This window comes from Glycine soja, chromosome 12 (assembly GCF_004193775.1).
Source record: "Glycine soja cultivar W05 chromosome 12, ASM419377v2, whole genome shotgun sequence".
Taxonomy (NCBI): domain Eukaryota; kingdom Viridiplantae; phylum Streptophyta; class Magnoliopsida; order Fabales; family Fabaceae; genus Glycine; species Glycine soja.
This window is the reverse complement of record NC_041013.1, coordinates 35794080-35814708: the sequence shown is the minus strand read 5'-3', so window position 1 is coordinate 35814708 and position 20629 is coordinate 35794080. Positions and strand designations below refer to the sequence as shown.

Below are 20629 nucleotides of genomic sequence, written 5' to 3'. Positions count from 1 at the left end.
TTCATGATCCCAATATAACAATTTATCACACTAATATGGTAAATCATGTCCAAAAAACAAATGAATTATACAAAAATGCTTCTCATGACATGGGGAGTAAAACCCCTCAAACAATTTCACATAATCATATCAAAATCATAGGTTTAGAAACACAAAGAAAAACACCAATAGCACTCAATTTTATCAACCAATTCGTATTTAGACATTAATTAGCTTGTCAAACATAACAATCTCATGATTATAATCATAAAGGAAGAATTATAATCATAAACATCCGAAAATAAACCCTAATTTGATCCTCTAAGGATCCCTACATATGTTCATTCTAACCCCAATTGCAATAAACCAATCCCTTACCTCTAAGCGGGATCACAGGTGTAATCCAGTAGCGTTAACAGCGTTTCTAGTGGTTTCCTAAGATTCCTCAAGTTTTTTCTTTTGGTTGCTCTGCTAGGGTTTCCAAGTGTTAGAGAGAAGGAGAAGGGATTGGAGCCTCAAATTCATTATCTTGGTCCCAGGGACATTTCTCTCTTGAAAAACACTATTTTACAAACCCCGATGGTGGGGATGAGCGAAAATGAGTTATGAAAGTGGTGTCTCGATTTTGTGACAATCCAATGGTTAACGAATCATGGATCATAGTTTTACTAAGACAAGTTTGGTTATATGCGGGAAAAAGATAGGATTTTGGAAGAGCAAGAAGGGAAAACAAATTTGAGAGGAAAAAAGAGCGTAAAGACGTATCGTAAATGAAAAAAATGACCTAGTATGTCTATTTATAGCTAGGATACTTTCAAGCTATTATTTACTCTATTTTTATTTATTTTATCATTTTATAAAAAGAAACTCTGTTTTACTCTTTCATTGAATAAACAACCAATTAAAACATTCATTTATTTTCTAAAACATCATTTTACTCTATTAATTTTCAAATAATAAAACTTTTTTTATTTATTTGACGAAAAATGAGGTGTTACATGACCCACTTATGAAAGGTTTGGTGAGGTTCTTTATAGTATCTTAGTTTAGTGGGAGTCTCATTTATGTTCTATGTTATATGTTTTTATATATTTGTAAAGATTGAATTTCTATAAAATAAAGTTTATGTTTATCATTATATTTTGAGCTTGTTTGTGTGCAATATTTTTATATTGCATTAGGATTGATCTCTATAAATAATAATGTTTGGACTAGTTGGAAATAAACATGATTAATATCACATTTCATGCAATTTCCATGCCACTTATCCATAGATCTATTGAAAAAAGATGATGGAACTCAAATAAACCTAGAGGAGGGGTGAATTGGTTTTTCAAAACAAAACTGTACTTTTAAAACCAGAGTTTTCAAAAAAAAAAAAAATTCTATGCGGATTGTATCACAAAACCAATGTGAATCGAATGTAATCAATACTTAATCAATCTTTCCTTACACATGACCCTTCATTAACTTCTTTTCTTTCAAAATCATAGAACTTGAAACTTTTTAAACCTTGAATAAAACTTGAATGAATTGATTAAACCTTGAATGAGTGAAAGACATGAATCAAGAGATAAAAGACAATCTTTAATACTGGTTCACTCTCTATTTCTAGAGAAGCTAATCCAGTTATCTAATCCACAACCTCAATTAGATTTCCACTATGCATTAAGAATTCTTACAAGCAATCTACAATTCCTACCCCGGAAAAAGAGGCTAAGGCATCCAACACTAGGTCCCTTGGTGAATATAAGCCTATGAGAACCCTACTCTTAACCCAAACTAGAAAACCCTATTCTAGCAAGCTGTAAGCAATTCACGTATAATCACACAAGATCGTGTAGAAATCATACAAAAAGAAACCAAGTATGCAAGACACAATCTAACCAATCTTTCCACAAAAACCTTGCTGGATTGAGACGTTGATCTTCTTCTACTCTAAAGAAACAACTCACTACCAAGAAAAGATCTTCTAAATCAAAATATTTAAGAAGTTGTGAGTTACTATAAGGTTCTTTCTCTCTATCTCTTGGTCACCAAAAAAAGTACGAGATCTTGTTCATTTTGAGACTAAGAAGTAATTTTTAAGACATGTGTAGTATTCTCTAATGATCTCATTATCTGTAGATGTGAACACAAGCTGGTTATTTATAGAGAAAATAATTATAATCGTCTGTAATCAATTAAATCTTTAAGATAATCAAATATTTCAATGAAGTAAACAATTAGATTATCCAAGTAATCGATTAAAATGTTCATACAACATCTAGAAAATCACTCAAGAACAATGTAATTGATTGGATGACCTAAGTAATCGATCAAAGTATTCTTGTTCACCTCTGAACAACTTAAACAAGAGAGAAGTAATCGATTAATTCATCTGGTAATCAAATAAAATAGAGACTCTTGAAAAAAATCAGTAATTGTCTCAAACAATAGTGTAATCGATTAAAGTACTATCGTAATCGATTAAACCAATACGAGACTTAACTCTATAAGCTTCAAACAGTTTGTTGTAATCGATTACGACACCTTTGTAATCAATTAAAATAGAGAGTTTTTGCCTTTGAAGAAATTTTTCAATCTTAGGAAATTTTCGTCACACTTACACACACTACGATGATGCATAATGAAAAACAGATATGAAATGTATTAAGATGCAACAATCAAGATAACAACCAATACAGATGCCACTCAAAGGAGTTGGGCATGAATCTTCAAACTTTTCCTTGAGCTCTTCAAACTTTTATCCTTAGGTTTTTCCATGTTGCTTCTCCCCCTATCTCTAACATCTATGTCATCAAGTATGAGTGACAATGGTGATCATTGTGGCTTAGTCACATTAGAATGTGATGAAAAATCGTAGTGGTTCCTTGTTGTTATATGAGATTGACTAGATTGTTTAAAGAGAAGTCTTAAAGTAAATAATGTATGATTGTGAACCTAAAGAATTATGCGGTATAAATGTTTAAAGTTAATATGAAGCTCAAGTGGGACATTGTCAGGAATTTTATAATTCCTAATTAATTAATATTGCTACATATTATATTGTCATTTATATTTGTTATTTGCATTTAGATGGGCTTAATATAAGTGATCTAATTTGGTGAGCCCATTAAACTGCCAACAGAAAATTGATATAGACTTAATGAGCGAAAACCAGTTTGGTCCATTAGGGGATTATGAGAATCCTAATAGGTTTAAAACCTGAGGCATGATTATAATCCCCAATACACCAAATCAAGAAACAATTTGTCCTCTCTCTATCTGAAGAGAAAATGACAGTCCTATTAGGAATAAGGTAATTTGGTTGAGGAAGGTCATTAAACCAATTGTTCGTGACTGTTGTCTAGATTCCGCTATGTTTGTTTGATCAATCATAATGGATCTAGGTATTCTTCGTAACCCTTCATGATAATCTAACATAATGTGTTCCTAGTGGTTATTGGTATTTTATAAGAACCCCTTAAAATTTCAACAAAAAGCAACTAGGATCACTTTATTGTACTATTAAACCCAAACCCTCCTAATCTCAATGAATCGATAATGTTGTTAAACCCCTAAACACGAAAACAAAAATACAAATAAAACCAAAACCCCAACGCTCCCAATCTCAAATTCCTAAACAAAAACACGATAATGCTCTCAAACCTAGTTTTGCAAAAGACGCAAAGACGCGAGGAGACTAAACACGCAAAGAAGAAGAAAGAAGCTGTGGCGCAAGGGACTACACAAAACAATGCTCTCAGCTCAAGCAGCGAATATGACAATAAACACGAAAGCTCAAGCGTCAAAGATGATGGACACGACAGCTAAAGCGGCGATGATGATGAACAAGTGGGTTTTCGAGTGGAATGAATTGAGAGAGCGAGGGAGTGAAAACGCACTTAACATTTAAAAAATATAATTGTCAACATCGATTTTATAAAAAACCAATAGTTTTAGGAAAATCAATGTTAAAATGTCTCTAAAACATCGGTTTTAGGAAAATCAATGTTAACCATGCATTTTATTTACAAAAGATATTATTCAAGTGCATGGTGGCACTTGGATACGGCTTTGCGCATCATGATGCAGAGGCGTGTGACCATGCAATCCTTTTCGTCAACGATGCCATTGAGGTCTGGTGAAGGGATGTTGATGATGCGGCAAAGGGAGGGTGTGAGGACTGAGTTAAGAATCTGCATATCAGTGCGTGAGGTTTGGGAAGTAACGGCAAGGATGGTGACTTTGAAGCTGTGGTGAAGAACTTGGCGCTTGCCGAGTTCAATGACTGGCATGAGATGGCCAAGACCAGGGCTTGAAAGAAGAACCACGTGCGTGGGTTCGTGCAGTTCCATGAAGCAAGAGTTTGAGAACAAGTAGTTTATGAGCTCTGTGCTTAATTGGGTTGTGTTGTGTGCGTATCTTTTATGGAAGGAATAAGAGAAATGTAAAATATGTTAATAGTACTGACACTATTAATAAGGTATTACATGTAATGGGGTATCTTTTATGGAAGGAATTTCAAAATTTTAAACCCGCATACGATAACGCAGTCAAGTTTGGTTACATGGGTAGGCTTTCTTTAATATCATTGCCTGTAAAGATTGTCTTTTAAGTTAAGTAACGTTGTTTAATACATTGGAGTGGCTGATACGGCGTTATTTATAAACAACTTGGTTAGACAATTTAAAACAAAAAAAAAAATATTTTTTATGCCCATTAAGAAACCCATGTAATGTTTATCATGGGAGAAAAAATAATATAAACACATTGGAGTGGATGATATGAAGTTATTCAAGTGAAAGTCTAAAAAGTACATGTAAGGAAAAAAATATTACTGATGTATAACAATACAAAAAATATTGTGAGACACTCGAGCTTTAACCCTCTCCAATATGGATTTGAAAGATAGTTACTTATTGAAAGTTGAAACGCGAAAATAATTAAGCTTCCAAAGTTCTAAAGTGTCTGATTTATATATATATCTTCCAAAATATGTTAAACCATTGGGAATAACTCTACCTAGTTCTCTGGCTTGTCACCATTCGTTGTTTGACATATGCTTTTTTTTTCCTTTGGTCAATGCATTGTGCTTGTTCAGCTCAGCTAGATGCGGAATCTTTGATTTTCCTTCTTGAAGCATTTCCCTTCTTTAAACTTCAATTTTAAACCTTAATTAATTTTCAAACTTGATTGATTAAGACGCTAAACAAAGGTTTCACGTGTAGCAACACACTAAAACGGGCAGCGTAAAACTTGCAACAATAAGAAAATAGAGTACCATACACAGAAAGCTTAACCATTTGATATGATATTTTTAACACTTATTTTGTTGTTGTAATTTACTTAGCAAACTTGTTTATGACTCTAAACTGAGGTTTCACGTGAAGCAACACTGAAATGGCCAGATGGGGCCTCTAAGTTACATAAATAATAAAATAGAGCACCATACACAGAAATCTGAATCATTAGATTTCATATTTTATTTAAAGTTTAGTTCTTTGACTTGTAATCGTCACAGTTGGTCAAGTTCACTTTTTTTAAAATTTGGACTCGATATCCTCCTTGTCTTATCCTCCTTTATTACTTTCATTGATTGTTGCTTTTCTATTACCCACGATATCTGGTTGGAGACTCTTCTATAATTAACACAGCCTGTCACATTCAAGTAAGGGGCATGGGGCAGCATGTTGATGATCCTTATTTTGACTTCTTTCCAATTTTGATAAATGAATCAAACCGGAGGGAAGAAAATACAGATGAGCATGGGGCAGCATCCTATCTGGTATACCATTTTCTAGTTAGCCATTGCAAACAAGAGATTAGTTAGAGGTAATGAAATCATAGTATGATGCCGCAAGGTAAATAGTATGCATTCTACATAAGTGGGTGTAAATTACATTATGAAGTGAAGCGAATGTATGATTGAAATTGCATAACCAAATGCTTTAATAATGACTATAATATAGCTCCAGCAGAATGCTCATTCTCAACCGGTCAATTTGGACTCCCAAAATAAAATGCACACATCACTTCTACAAAAGTAGGCTTCCACATCGCGCTATCTACATTGATTATTACCGATGTAGTATATGACGTGGTGACATTTTTGAAATTAATGCCAAATATATAAAGCTGTTTATGAAGGATTTTATAAAATTGCCTTTGATGAGTATGTTACAAAGGTGGTTTTATAAAGACCGTCTTTGTTGATGTATAGACTACTACGGTTATTATAACCACCCGTCTTTGAAGAATTGCCATTTTTATTGAATTATTTTCACTTTCGAATATCTCTCTCTCCCTCCCTTAAACCCACCCCTCTCCTCTTGCCATGCCAGCCTCTCCTTCAGGTTTTCATTCCTCTCTAAAACCCTCACTCCCCCAATGCCAACCCCACGCTTCCAATTCCCACAATTTCTCCTCTCATCACAACTATTCTCTCAATTTCTCTTTTCGTTGCTTTTTTTTTTGGCAGAGAACCGAACCAGATGGAGGAAGCGCAAGAGAGATTTGCAAATCAGCCGGCGCCACTAGAAGCACGAGGAGGGACGACAACGAAAACCCCAATGCGGAGGAAGACCTCGCCGAACGTGACTACGATTCGGAGGACCAAACGCACTATAACCATCCTAATTCGCAACCTCACGTGGAGACGGAGGTCCTCTCAGACCACGGTGTTCAGATGTCGCAGTTCCTGGCCGTGATAAAGCGCTCCGTGAATTGCCCTCACTCCTCCATCACCGCAATTGTTGCTCTGGAGCGTGCCCTTGAGTCCAGAGAGAACAAGGCTCGAAGCGCCCTCGAGCATAAGCCTCCCCCTTCAAATAATGGTTTGAAGTTTCAATCTTTTTTGCTGAATTAAAAATCTTTGATGAATTCTGAGTTTCAGAGAGTGGAAATAGTTTTAAATAGAAATTTAGAAAAATTATGCATATAGTCAGCAGTTATGTTTTTTGTTATATTGATAGTTGTGTTGTTTAGTTTGTTGGCAGTAGTCAGTGCTCATTCTTGCTGTTAATCTTTTTATTTCGTTTTTTTTTTTTTGAAACTAGGGAGGTCAAAATAATTTGTCTTTGGGCTATATAATTATTGGAATTTTTTTTTTGAAACTTCAATGGTAGTGAAGAGACCAACTTTAATTTGCGTTCGCCTATATGATTCTTTCGAAATTTGTTTTTCTTTGGGGCTGCTGGGAATGGAAAACTCTCCCTCTATCACCCAATTAATGGTTGAGATTACAATGTTTAACACGAAGGGTTTTAGTTATAGTATTTTTAGAAATTATATTCTTCATGTTTTCTTTCACTTATGATTGAATGAATGATTTATCTCGATTTTTTTTCTTTTATTTATAGACCCTAGAAACTAGAAAGGCAAATATTTGTTGTCCTAGTCTTGAAGACAACAGAGGGATGGTTTAATCATCCATGGGTTACTTGTCCAATTATCCCTGTCCTAAGAATGAGTGTTAGACGGTGTTTTGATTTTATATATATATTTTTAATTTTCTTAAGGGTTTACTATATGCAAGAACTGTCAACTATTAATAGGAAAAACCTTTTTGATAAAAATATATATTTAGGGGTCCATTTCTGCGTATGCTTTCATGGTTTGATCCTGCATACTATTTTTTATTTCAATTGTCCTTGTTTTCCATTTTCTTTATTACCGATTCAGAATACGTATTACATGGTGAATTCTCTTTTTGGTTATTTTAGGATGCAATGGAGAAAGTGATAAAAAATAAAGTTGCTAAAGCGGTGGTACCTGCAATAGATGTTATGTTTCAAGCTTTAAGGTTTGGGATCTCTTTGATGCAACATATATAATACTTGTCTTTTTTTTTATGAATGTTATACAATTATTATTTTTTATGCTGCTAGTGATTTTGGAGCAAAAATTGTGCCCCCAAAAAGAATTTTGAAGATGCTTCTAGAACTCTTTGATCATCAAGATCAAAATGTTCGTGCATCCTCTAAAGGGTTGACTCTTGAACTTTGCCGTTGGATTGGTAAAGATAGTGTAAAATTAATTTTGTTTGAGACAATGAGAGACACAATGGTAAGCTAAATTAGTTGTCTATTTTTGTTGTTGTTTTGATTTGTTATGTTCTCCTCCATATCCAAATCTTAGAGTACCTTTTTCCCCATTTTTGTAGAAAAAAGAGCTAGAGGCAGAGCTTGTAAATGTTACAGGAACAGCAAAGCCAACCCGTAAAATAAGGTGGATGTCTGATTTTGATGGTTTTGAATTTTCCCATCCTGAGTATTCTATACAAGGATTGGGTCTTTTGTATACTCACTGCAGCATGCATGTAGCTGCAACTTATGTGCATCCATATTCTTTTTACTTCTTCCTTTTATTTTGTAATTATTTTGAATTTGATTCCATTTATTGTTCTTAGTATTTTGAATTTGTCTTTTTTGTAAAAGTTGTATGTTTGTGTTTTTATCCCTTAAATTGTTTTTGGAATGTTTGTTTGAAATTTCAGATTTGTGCATTCAGGTGTTACATTGCCTCCCCAAGTTCCCATTTTGCTGTTAACATTCAAAACCTTGAAACAATTTCTAACTAAAGAGCTTAACCTATAAATATATTATTCTTTTTCCTTTTTGCAAGTGCTAATTGATTTGTTGAAGAGTGAATAACAGGGAAGAGGTTCAGAGGCCATATATGTGTGTGTGCATAAATTTTATACCATCATAAATATAGAGGTCATAGATGCTAAAATATTCCTCAAAGAAATAGAATAATTGAATGTTGGGAAAGTTAATATCATGAGCAAACAATTCACAGACTTTTGTGACTGAAAATGAAGTTGCTCTGATTGCTGCAAGAGGTGAAGGAACACAAGTCACAATGGAACATTTTGAGGTAGCCATTGATAGGATCATTGGTGGCTTGGAAAAGAGGAACAATGGTAGAGCTTGGTGTTCGAGGCCCAAGCAAACCTCCCAGAACGCAGAGAGAGAGAGAGAAAGAGAATCTAGATTTAGGAAGAAGATGGATGCTTATTATTCTGCTACCATTCACTAAGATGGTGGGTACATTTTATAACCACTAAATGACAATTACAACAAGCCTAACAGTCTAACCACAAGCACCTACTACATGATTATTCCTTCTCGAATATTCTCGCGCTAGCTACCAAACTGCATGTACATCAGCTCCTTACGTAGTCACGTAATCCTTTAGGTGCATGGGTGTGATGCTTTGCCTCTTGGGCCTTTCTATCTGCACCCCTTCTCTCCTATTCGTATCATTCCCGCGACCTTCAAACAATACCTTGTCCTCAAGGTGGTGTATTTCTTGGAAGGCTATCCATTCTTCCCAAGAAGTTTCGTTCGGATGAAGGCCTTTCCACTGAACTAACACGAGATGCTTGGGTCCTGACTCTGAAGGGATAGTTTTATGAGCTAAAATAGCTAATGGCGTGGAGACAGGTTGATTGTCCACTACCAACTGAGGAAGCTCTGCCACTGCGTCTGAGGGGGACGCACCCCGAAATGGTTTTAAATTTGAATAATGGAACACTGGGTGGATTCTTGAGTGTTCCAGTAATTCCATCTTATAAGCCACAGGTCCCATCTTCTCGGTGATTCGAAATGGTCAATAGAAACATCGTGCGAGTTTTGAATGAAATGCACCCGAAGTTGTGGCCTAACGATATGGCCGTAGTCAAACTAAAACCCACTCACCTATTTGAAATTCGTGATCCCTGCAATGCCCGTCTACAATGGCCTTCATCCGCGTTTGGGCCTTGAGTAACTTTTGACGAAGCAAGGTGAATACGGCCTCTCGTTGACTGAGTAGATCATCCATAGCGTCCACCGTGGTTGTGCCCATCACGTACTGAGGAAAGGTTGGCGGTTTACGACCAAACGTGACTTCAAATGGTGTCATTCATGTGGACGAGTGAATTGAAGTGTTATAGGACCACTCGGCCCATAACAAAAAATGACCCCATGACTGCGGTTTACGGTGAACGAAAGCTCTTAAGTACTGTTCAATGATCCTCTTTGCCACCTCCGTTTGACCATCTATTTGAGGATGGTACGCTGAGCTCATTCTGAGTTTAGTGCCACTCAGACGAAACAAAGTTTGCCAAAATTTGCTAATGAATAGCGGATCTCGATCAGAGATAATACTCCGAGGCATGCCATGGATTTTTCCGACGAGTTCCATGAAAAGCTGAGCAACAGTTTGTGCCGTGTGATAGGAAGGAAGCATACCAAGGTGCAGTCCCTTAGAAAAATGATCAACAATTACAAGAATACAAGTGTTGTCGCGATAGGCCGAAAGTCCCACTATAAAATCCATGGAGAGATCCTCCCATGGCTACGCCGGCACTGGTAGCGGGCATAATAAACCTCAGGGTTTGACAGGTTCGTGCTTCACTAATTGACAATCCACGCATTGTACCACAAACTTGTGAATTTCGTTACTCATCGTCTGCCATGTGAAGTTTTTCGCTATTCGATTCAAGGTTTTTCGAAAACCCATATGACCCCCTATTGGTGTTTGATGGAATTCTGTGAGTAGAGCCTTGATGAAGGTGCAATCTGAAGGTAGCCAGATGCGCCTTTGATGCAAAACGAATTGGGTGTTAACACGTGCTTCGGGTAATCTTCTGGGTTCGCTTGAATCTTCTCTCTTAAAGTGGTGAAATTCTCATGCGACTGCAACTCCTTTTAGAGATCTTCAAGAAACACAAAATGTGGCATAGAGAGGATGAAGTATGAAGCATTGGGTAACTCTGAACACTGCGACAAAGCGTCCGTAACCACATTCGTTTTTCCTGTTCTATATTGGATAGAGTAGTCGAATCCTAACAATTGTGCCAAATAACGGTGCTGCTCCGGCGTTTGAATGGCCTGGCTTATGAGCTCCTTCAAGCTTCTATGATCAGTCAAGATTATAAAGTGGTGCCCTAAAAGATACTGCCTCCATTTTTTAACAGCAGTGGTGATCGCAGCGAGTTCACGAACATAAGTTTAAGAAGAGAGTAACCTGGGGCAAAACTGCTTGCTAAAAAAAGCTATCGGGTGTCTTCCTTGGGACAGCACCACACCCATACCCGAACCCGAGGCGTCTGTCTCCACCGCGAAAGGTTTTGTGTGCTAAGACTAGAGAATGTGTCATAGCATGCTTCAATTTGTTGAAGGCAACATCAGCTTCCACGGTCCAGTGGAACTCTTCCTTGGTCAACAGACTTGTAAGTGGTGCTGCCAACATTGCGTAGCTCCTTATAAATCTTCAATAAAAGCCAGCAAGGCCGAGGAACCCACAGAGGGCCCGTGCCGTGCGAGGTTGTGGCCATTGTTGAATGGCTTGCACCTTGTCCGATAATGGCTGAACCCCTTCGTCGAAGACAACATGACCCAGGTATTCGATCTTTTTTATGAGCAAAGGAGCATTTAGAAAATTTAAGTGTGAACTCACCTTCCTTTAAAACTTGGAACGCGATCTCTAAGTGTCTCAGGTGATCATTGAAGGAGCGACTGTAAATCAAGATGTCATTGAAGACGACGAAGGTGCATTGCAAAGTCCGAACGGCATTACGCGAAACTCATAGTGGCCGTGGTGCATGCGGAAGGCAGTTTTGCTTATATCAGATTCTTTCATTAAGATCTGGTGATACCCCTGCATTAAATCGAGCTTGGAGAACCAGGTTGCGCCTCCTAGTTCATCTAATAACTCATCTACCGTAGGGATAGGGAAGCGGTCACGCACCATGATAGCATTCAATGCCCTATAGTCCAGGCAAAATCTCCACGTCCTATCGCGCTTCTTCACCAACAAAACAGGCGATTAAAAAGGGATGGAATTGTGTTGTATGTGACCATTGTGAAGCATCGAGGCCACTTGTCTTTCAATTTCTTGTTTCTGAAAGTATGGGTATCGGTAGGGTCTTACGTTTACTGGTGTTGCGTTAGGAATAAGATTGATGGAGTGGTCTGTTGCTCGAGATGGAGGAAGGTTTGCTAATGGTTGGAAGAGGGAAGAGTATTTGATGAGTAAGGTATGGATTGCGGGTATAGTGTGTGTTAAGGGCAAGGGTTCAGGTGTAAGTGGATCAAGCTGAATGTGGAAGAAGGTACTAGTGTTACCTGTGTTTACAAGGTGTCGTAACTGTGACGATGAAATCTGATCAATGCTTGCATCGCGATCCCCCTTGAGCTCAATCAACTTATCATTGGAAATGAATTTCATAGTTAAAGTTTCGTAATCCGTTAGAATAGTTCCTAACGACTTAAGCCACTGTACTCCTAGTACCACATCAGCCCCACAAATTGGAAGAACATAGAAGTCAACCAAAAAGGTGTGTGATTGAATGTGTACCACAACCTCGTGGCAAGTCTGATTACATTGCAGCTCCTCGCCATTCCCCACTGTCACGCGAAGGGTTAAAGTTGATTGTGGCCGCAAACTCAATTTTGTAACCAACTCCTGCTGCAAAAAATTGTGTGTGCTTCCTCCATCAATGAGGATGTGCACACGTTGGTGTCCAATGACGCCTATAACTCATAAAGTTTCAGGGGTTCCTTGACTTGAAAGTGCATGGAGACTAATTTGAGCAAGAGAGACTTCCTGCGAGGCTGGAAGTGATGATGGTGGCGACCCGGGAGGTGACTCCGTGTCCTGTAGGTGTTCATCGTCCTTTGTGACAAACAGAAACAAGGACGAGGTGCACTTATGCCCCCTTGTGTATTTTTCATCACAATTAAAGCATAATCCCTTTTCCCTCCTAATTGCTAATTCAGTTGGGGAGAGACGTTTGAAAGGAATAGTGGTTGGCGGTGGTTTCGCTGGTGGAGGAAGCAAGAGTGACTCAGCTGGTTTGGAGAGAACTGGCGACGTGACTAGGGGAGGTGGGCCATAAGACAGATTCTGAGCTCCCTTCGCAACAGGTCGTCGCCCATCCAGCATCTCCTCCTCATGCAACCTGGCGAAGGAGATCGCTTGAACCAATGAATGAGGTTGCATCACTTGCACCTCTCGCCGAATTGCTGGGTTCAGTCCTGAAATAAAGCAGCTAAGCACAAATGGTGCCGGCAGCCCAATGATGCGGTTTGCCAAAGCTTCAAATTCCGATAGGTATGTTGAGATCGTGGATTGCTGCGTCAATTTACAAAGTAATCTTGTTGGATCTTCATATGTGGAAGATGAAAATCATGCATGAATGGCATGCAAGAAGGCAGGCCACAATGACAGTTGACCACTCCTATGCATCCATTGGAACCAAGCTAACGCTAATCCTTCCATGTAGAAAGAGGCTATGGTTAACCGTTCATGATCTGGTGTTGAATGATATTCAAAGAACTATGTAATCTTGAAAATCCATCCCTCTGGATCAGAGCCATCAAAACGCGAAACTTCGAGCTTCATACGGTAGTTAGGGTTTGCGACCGTCGCACCTGTGGCCGGTGACGGAGCTCGCGGCGGCGTATGAGCCGTTTCCAATTGAGTCATGTGATGTAGAAGCTCATCGATTTTGGAGGACATCGAAGACAAGAGTCGCACGAACGCTTCTTCCCAATGATTAGTGTTTACTTTTGAACGAGTAGCTTCAGCCATGGCAACGTCAATGAAAGCACCATAGGTAGAGCTTGGTGTTCGAGGCCCAAGCAAACCTCCCAAAACACAGAGAGAGAGAGAGAAAGAGAATCTAGATTTATGAAGAAGATGGATGCTTATTATTCTGCTACCATTCACTAAGATGGTGGGTACATTTTATAACCACTAAATGGCAGTTACAACAAGCCTAACGGTCTAACCGCAAGCACCTACTACATGATTATTCCTTCTTGAATATTCTCGCGCTAGCTACCAAACTGCATGTACATCAGCTCCTTACATAGTCACGTAATCCTTTAGGTGCCTGGGTGTGATGTTTTGCCTCTTGGGCCTTGCTGTCTGCACCCCTTCTCTCCTATTCGTATCAAACAAGGTATGTCTTCTTAAGTTTTATATTACTAGTAGAGGAATTAAATATATTTTACTATTTTCTTAAAAACAAAAAGTCTAAAACCGACAAATAATTTAAGAAAAAAGAAGTTATGCACTAAAAATATCAGCATGAACACTGAATCAGCATGAATTAGATCATAAGTTCTAGGATAAGTAGACATTGCTTCACACCTGCAAGAGAATCAAGCAACTCATTAAGCATATTAGAAACAGACAGAGATAGATTCATCCAACATGGGACAAGGTACTATTATATGGTGCTAACGAGTCATGATATATTCCAATCAAGCCTGGTTCATATATGGCTCCAAGTGTGTTAACCGTAGCCTGAACAGGAACCACGTTCATGACCCAAACAGGATCCTCAATTAGTGCAGCGGCAAATCCACCCAAGTAGGCATTCATATCTAAATGTAGATTTCTAAACCATTATTAAAGCAACATTGCTCGAAAATGGATAATTCCATTGCCGAAATTAAAAAATTGTAAATTATGGGGCAAGTAATAAAATGATGCATACAACTCATTTAATGGAACTAGCTTAAACTTCCCATAAAAATGAACTTGGCATACAACAACAACGACAAAACCTCACCCCAATAGGTGGATAAAAATGAACAAGGCATAAAAGAATAAAAGAATGATTAAACTCTTTATGATTCCAATATCATTGACCATTGAAATACTACATCATATGCAGAAAAGAGAAGGATCAATTTACAAACATAACAATTTTTATACCATGGTGTATAGAGTGACAATGACATATAGATCCTAAACATAACAATAACATTGTACCATATAAGATTATTAGAAAAATATAAACAAGGATACCATCAATTTATTTTACTATTCACTTTTGTTAACCTGTCATAATATACTAAGACTCAGAATTAGTGGAAGAATGGTAAGACACGTGTTAATCACTTAATGTACTATATCTATGGAAGATTATTTAATCAAGTTGTTCCCCTGTACAAATCATGAGGCTGAAGTTGGCTTCTAGTCGTGTTTAGTCTAAATTATTTTGGAGACTAGTTGTGTATAAATAGCAAGCTGCCTCACTATACTGAAAATCAGTTTGCAAGATTAGCCTTGACAAACCCAAACCAGATTTGACTTGAACAATATTCTTCTCTCTGTATTATAATAAATGACTTGTTTCATAATATTCTTCTCTCTGTATCTTTCTAGTTGCCTTTTAAAATTTTTATGGAGTTTCTATTTTACTTATTTTCCGTTTCACTTCATAATAAATATATATGTAAAATAATAAATATGATATTGAATTTTTCAAATGATAGATAAATTAATAGAAGCAATATATTTTCAAAAAATAAAAAATAAAGGAAGTAGTATTTAATAATTAATTTGATTGAAATTTTAAAATGTAGTTGGAAGTTTAAAAAATAAAAAATGAAAGTTAACAATTAAAAATGAAAGTTATTAATTTAATTTATTGAAGTAAAAATATTTAGTAAAATAAATTAGTAATTGTTTTAATTTTGTAATTAATTATAATTCTTATAATTTTTTAATTAAGTAAGGGGTGATAAATATTAGGATAAAAACAAAAATAGTGTTGAGGTGAAAATATCTATACAACTTTGTTCCACTTCTTTTTCCACATGTGTGTTTATAATAATTTCTTTCTGGCAAAAAAAAAAAGAAAGCTAAAAATCTGACTAAAACATATTCACCTGGTGCTGAAAACTTTATTAGTGAATCTCAACTAATACATTGCATTACACTATACACGACATTGGTAACTCTTTTGGGATCAAGAAGTGTTGAATAAATGTGTTAGCTTGCATTCCTTACAAGCTTTCTTTGTTGAAATTAGGAAGGGAGAGCTTCAGCTCTTTCACTAGCAACCAAAATGGTTGAGTCAATGAAGTATCTTCCTTACCAGGTAATTTTTCTTTGAATGTGTTAACTGGAAATATTTATTTGATCTCCATCCCCAGTCCCTTCTCTTCTTAAAGGCAAATGGCTGAATTGTTTGTCATGGCTTCTTTCCCTGCCTGATTGACCAATGTGCAGGAAATTTAAAGGTGTGTACACCCACTGATCTGTTGATATGTATAATTTTGGAATACTCTCATCAAGATGGCAATACTGAACTTGAAAATTAGGTATGTGTGTAATTCCATCTCTGCTCAAATTAATTTTACACCTTAAGGACTCTTATAATAACTTGCAGATTTAGTGGTTGCAGATTTAGCTGTTAATTACAATTTAGCTTAACGTAGATATAATTTTTTTTTTGTTTTTTATAATAACTTGCAATCTAGCATTCTACTGCTTCATAAAAGTCATTCTACTTGCAGTTTTTTAGTGAACTTGGTTATATTATGAAAACATTTTGTTAAGCTGAAAAAATGGCATACCAATTGATTCCCTGTGTGGTAGATAATATGCTTCTATGATTTTGGTTTCCTAGTTCAAAAGTTTTTAAAAAGAAATAAACAACTTCTATGTTTCTCATACCAGTTGATTTCCTAGTTAAAAACTTATATACTCTAGTAGGATTGACAGTGATATCCACTACCTTTCGTGATCTAAGGGTAGCACTGTAGATTGTTGGAGCAGGATCTACATTGGTGACTCTGTGTGTGAAAAATCGTATTTTGATGCCTTTGTTGGTTTCCAAGCCAAATTCCTACACTTCAAGAGATGCTTGTGTGTATGGTTGGTAAACAATAAACTTAAAATATTTCTCTGTCATAGTACTTTATTAACTATCTAGGACAATTAATTAGTACGCACTACTTTTTTTGTGAAGAGTATTCCTCTAATTAACTAGGATTTCATATACTCTAAGTTGAGACAAAAGGTTATAAAGAGTATTTATGATTCCAAATATAATAAAAAATAAATAAATCTTAATTAGATGTAAAATCCTAACCCAATGCCAATTAACATTTTAAAAAATGGAATCTTAATCAAAATAAATTAAATAAATAATATTTATGATAATATATTTTAAGAGGACATATTACAAATAATTTCCTAACAATAATAGAAAAACAAAAATCTGAACCATGAGTACATGTATAAATATATGAAAACTCCATTCGGAGTTCATTGTATAAAATAAATTGCACAGACTATTCAAACTCTCTTCTCTTTGATTTTCTCATCCGAGTATTCATATTTTGGTTTTATGAGCTTGATTTTATTTTGGCCATTGTGCACATTGGTAAGTGATGTATTTATGTTGCTTTACAGGATCCTTCCATTACAATTCTCATTAACTATTTTGATAGATAAAATTTGACATGAGTTTATAAATTAAGTCTCATATGAAACATTTACCTAGGTAGAACGCCACAAAAATTTCACGAAAATAATAAATAAAAAAATAAACATTCTACTAGAGGTACAAAAGATGTAGAATGTGAACATTCTGCATCGGTTCTGAAGGTATAAACAATGTAGAATGTGGACATTCTACATCGTTTATACCTGCAGAACCGATGTAGAATGTCCACATTCTACATCGTTTGTACCTTCAGAATCGATGTAGAATGTCCACAATTCTAAAACGGTTCTTCAATCGATGTTGTTATTCAATGTCAGGGGTCTACCACCACGTGTCATAACCGATGTAAAATGGCCATTAGAACTGATGTAGAAGGCCTTTTTTTTAGTAGTGCATGCTTTTTTAATATTCTTTTATTAGAAAAGAATGCTGGTACAGAGAATGACATTTAGTGGCATTACTTAAAAGGAGATCTTCCATTGGTGGATGTTACTAGTACAAAGGTATCAGTTCCACAGAAGCTATGTACTTTATTCCATAGTTCCTTGAAAGGCATCTATAATTCCTTCAAATATTATACTTGCATTCGCATATATGAACGTAGACCTAATTAAGGGTACCGATTGACATTTTTGAAAATACCAAACTGAACAACTAGAATAATTCTAGCCATATTTTTCTAAGAAACCAGTTAGGAGATTAAGTGAACTGGTTCAAAATAGTTTCTAAACTGATTTTAGGTTAAAAAATTCAATTCAAAATTCAATTTTAAACTACAAATCAAATTTCAAAACCATTTCTAAAACTGATTTTGAACCTTAAACCAATTCTAAACCCCAAAACCTGTTTCAAAAATGGTTTAAGGATCAAAACCAATCTTTTAATATTGGTTTTAAATTTATTTATGATTTTTTTTTCAAAACTGATTTCAAAATTAGTATTTTTTTCCCCAAAAATGGAATTAAAACTTGTTTTCCAAAACTGTTCAGTGTCAATGTAGAACCATTACCTATAAATTGTAAGAAAAATAAATAGATATATCTAAATAGACAAAGAAAAACCACGTGGCACATAACTGCTAGCAATGAACATCATAAAGTATCCAATTATTCAACAAAGGGCACGAAGGATGGAATAGATATATAACTCTATAATAGTCAATAAAGCTTAACAAGTCCATAAGTCATTTAAGGAAAGATAAGCAATGACGATGTTAACTGACCTTAACATCTTCCGTACATTTTTTCAAAATACAATGAGATTGAATGTTGTTTATGTTGGACTTTTGAATGACAAGTGTTGCATGTTTATACAGAAAACATATCGAAATAAATAACATGAACAAGTGTGTAAAGTTCAGAGTTCAGGCTTCAATTCCGCGATATTGATGATATAACTTGCACCATTAAAGCTATGCAATGCCAATAAAATTTGCACAGGTCAAAATCAATTCGTAAATTCCAGGTGCCTACTTTGCATGACTAATCAAACAAGAAAGTGATAGTAGATATTAAGGATACAGTCAACTGTGCAGCTTCTTCCTCTACAAAAAACAAACATAAATTAGTAGAAGGACACTCTCTATGTGTTGATAGATTTTCATTGCTCTGAGAAAATTCTGGCAAAAAAAAAGTACAAGGCATTGCCCTAAGTAAACCAACAAGGAAAAGGAAAAAACAGAGGATGAATAAGGCCTTTTATTCACGAGAATCTAAAATTTGTTCAGCTATTTGGTCAAAAAGCACGAAGCCTTAGAGACTGCAACAAAGAATCAAGCACTAAAAGTGGATACATTAGATCAGCAACTAAAAAACCATGCCCTGTGACAAATGAAACATTTTACTAAAGGAGCCAATTGTCAGAAAAATTTCAGCTTTATTGACATCTCATCCAGTGATGGAACTCTGTGTTAAGGTTCAGTCGTATCTTTTTGCCATTTAGTATTTATATCATCAGCTCTGTCCATTGATGCAAAAATTGGAATTTTGGTACGTAACTTTCTAGTTAATATATAAATGACATAAGAAGATATTTTGTTCAGTACTGCATTCTAAAACATATTTAGAGGGATTGTGATTTCCTGTAGTCAGTCAGGGAATTCCCACATTCATGACGCATTTGGCTGATTGCAACCACTGTATGAAGATCAAAAAACTTATATTTTACCCCCACAAATCTAATTGGGTCTGTTTGGATTAGCTTATCCAAAAGAGCTTTTAGGTGAAGAAAAAAAATGAAATGAACTTCTAAGCTAAAATTACCTTATGCATAAGTTAAAAATCATATTTTAGAGAAGTTATATAGTAGAGTTTATACAAATTAGCTCATGCATAAGCTAATTATAGCTTATTGAGAAGCTCATTTAATTTCTTTCTTCTTATATATTTTAGGAGTGTTTCTAAAAGAATTTATCCAAACATGCCTTTAAATTATGTATTCGAGAAGTGAACCATCCAATCTTCATCTATCTTCATTTGTCTTCATCTAAGGGTAATGGTTCATGAATGCAGGAAATCCATTTCCACAGAGGCATTATTTCGAAACCCTTTTGTAAATTGATGTTGTACTTTGTTAACAACTCATATTGACCCTCTTCTTCCTAGACAATTACTCATTCTCATATCAATTAACAACTGCAACATTAGGATGGCTTTTGGGGGATTAACTTCTTAAGAAGTCTGAAACAGAATGTGCCATTTACTAAGACAATTTGATTATTTTCGTAAGCCAAAAGTGTTCCAAAAAATACATGAATGATCTCCAAACAATTGAGAGAGAACTTACAATCTAAGGAATATGATGGGTATATACATAAAGTAAAGAGGTTAATGATGAATGAAAGGAAGATATAGAGGCTAGAGAAAGATGACCAACCTTTGGCGGAGCAACTTCAGCGTTACAGAAGAATAGTTTGAGAGGGGTTGGTTGGTTGTTGAGGCCTTGTGGAACGGCGTTGTGCCGAGGTATAGATGAAGGGATTGAAGCTCGTGAAAGTATAAAAGTCAAGGGGACAAGGGCAGCGTGGGTGAAGGAATCGAAATTTAATAATAATAATAATAATAATAATAATAATAATAATATTATTGGGGTAAATAATTATTTTTATCCATGAATATGTAAAGCACTGACAAATTCATTCTTGAAAGATGAAAATTCAAATTTTAGTCTCCGAAAGTGTAAAAAGTGCGACAAATTCATCTGCCCATTAACTTTCGTCCATTACAGTTAATGAAAAAGCCTACGTGGCACAAAGGGATGAAAATGTTACAAAAATGATTGCCAACATGGCCATCTTTGATTGGCTCTCCAAATGTGAGTCATATGGATGAATTTGTCATGTAAAGTTTTGATATTTTACTTGTTGGACTCATTTTTTTCATTGCCTTTTCTTCTTAGCCTCTCAGAATGCATTTTCTCTTCCTTCCC

General features: G+C 35.8%; 1 protein-coding gene and 1 long non-coding RNA gene across 2 annotated transcripts; one reads left to right on the top strand and one right to left on the bottom strand.

Moving 5' to 3' along the window:
• Nucleotides 1-5815: 5815 nt before the first annotated feature.
• LOC114378954 lies at nucleotides 5816-8028 on the top strand. The gene is made up of 5 exons (XM_028337534.1): nucleotides 5816-5825; nucleotides 6220-6317; nucleotides 6443-6797; nucleotides 7686-7765; nucleotides 7851-8028. The coding sequence occupies exons 1-4, from the start codon at nucleotides 5816-5818 to the stop codon at nucleotides 7712-7714; spliced, it is 492 nt and encodes a 163-aa protein (XP_028193335.1). The 3' UTR covers nucleotides 7715-7765; nucleotides 7851-8028.
• A 10326-nt stretch (nucleotides 8029-18354) lies between these two features.
• LOC114379154 lies at nucleotides 18355-20156 on the bottom strand. Its single transcript, XR_003659425.1, has 2 exons — nucleotides 20078-20156; nucleotides 18355-18746 (listed from the first exon to the last, which is right to left on the bottom strand). It is a non-coding gene; the product is annotated as an uncharacterized LOC114379154 (long non-coding RNA).
• Nucleotides 20157-20629: the final 473 nt, after the last annotated feature.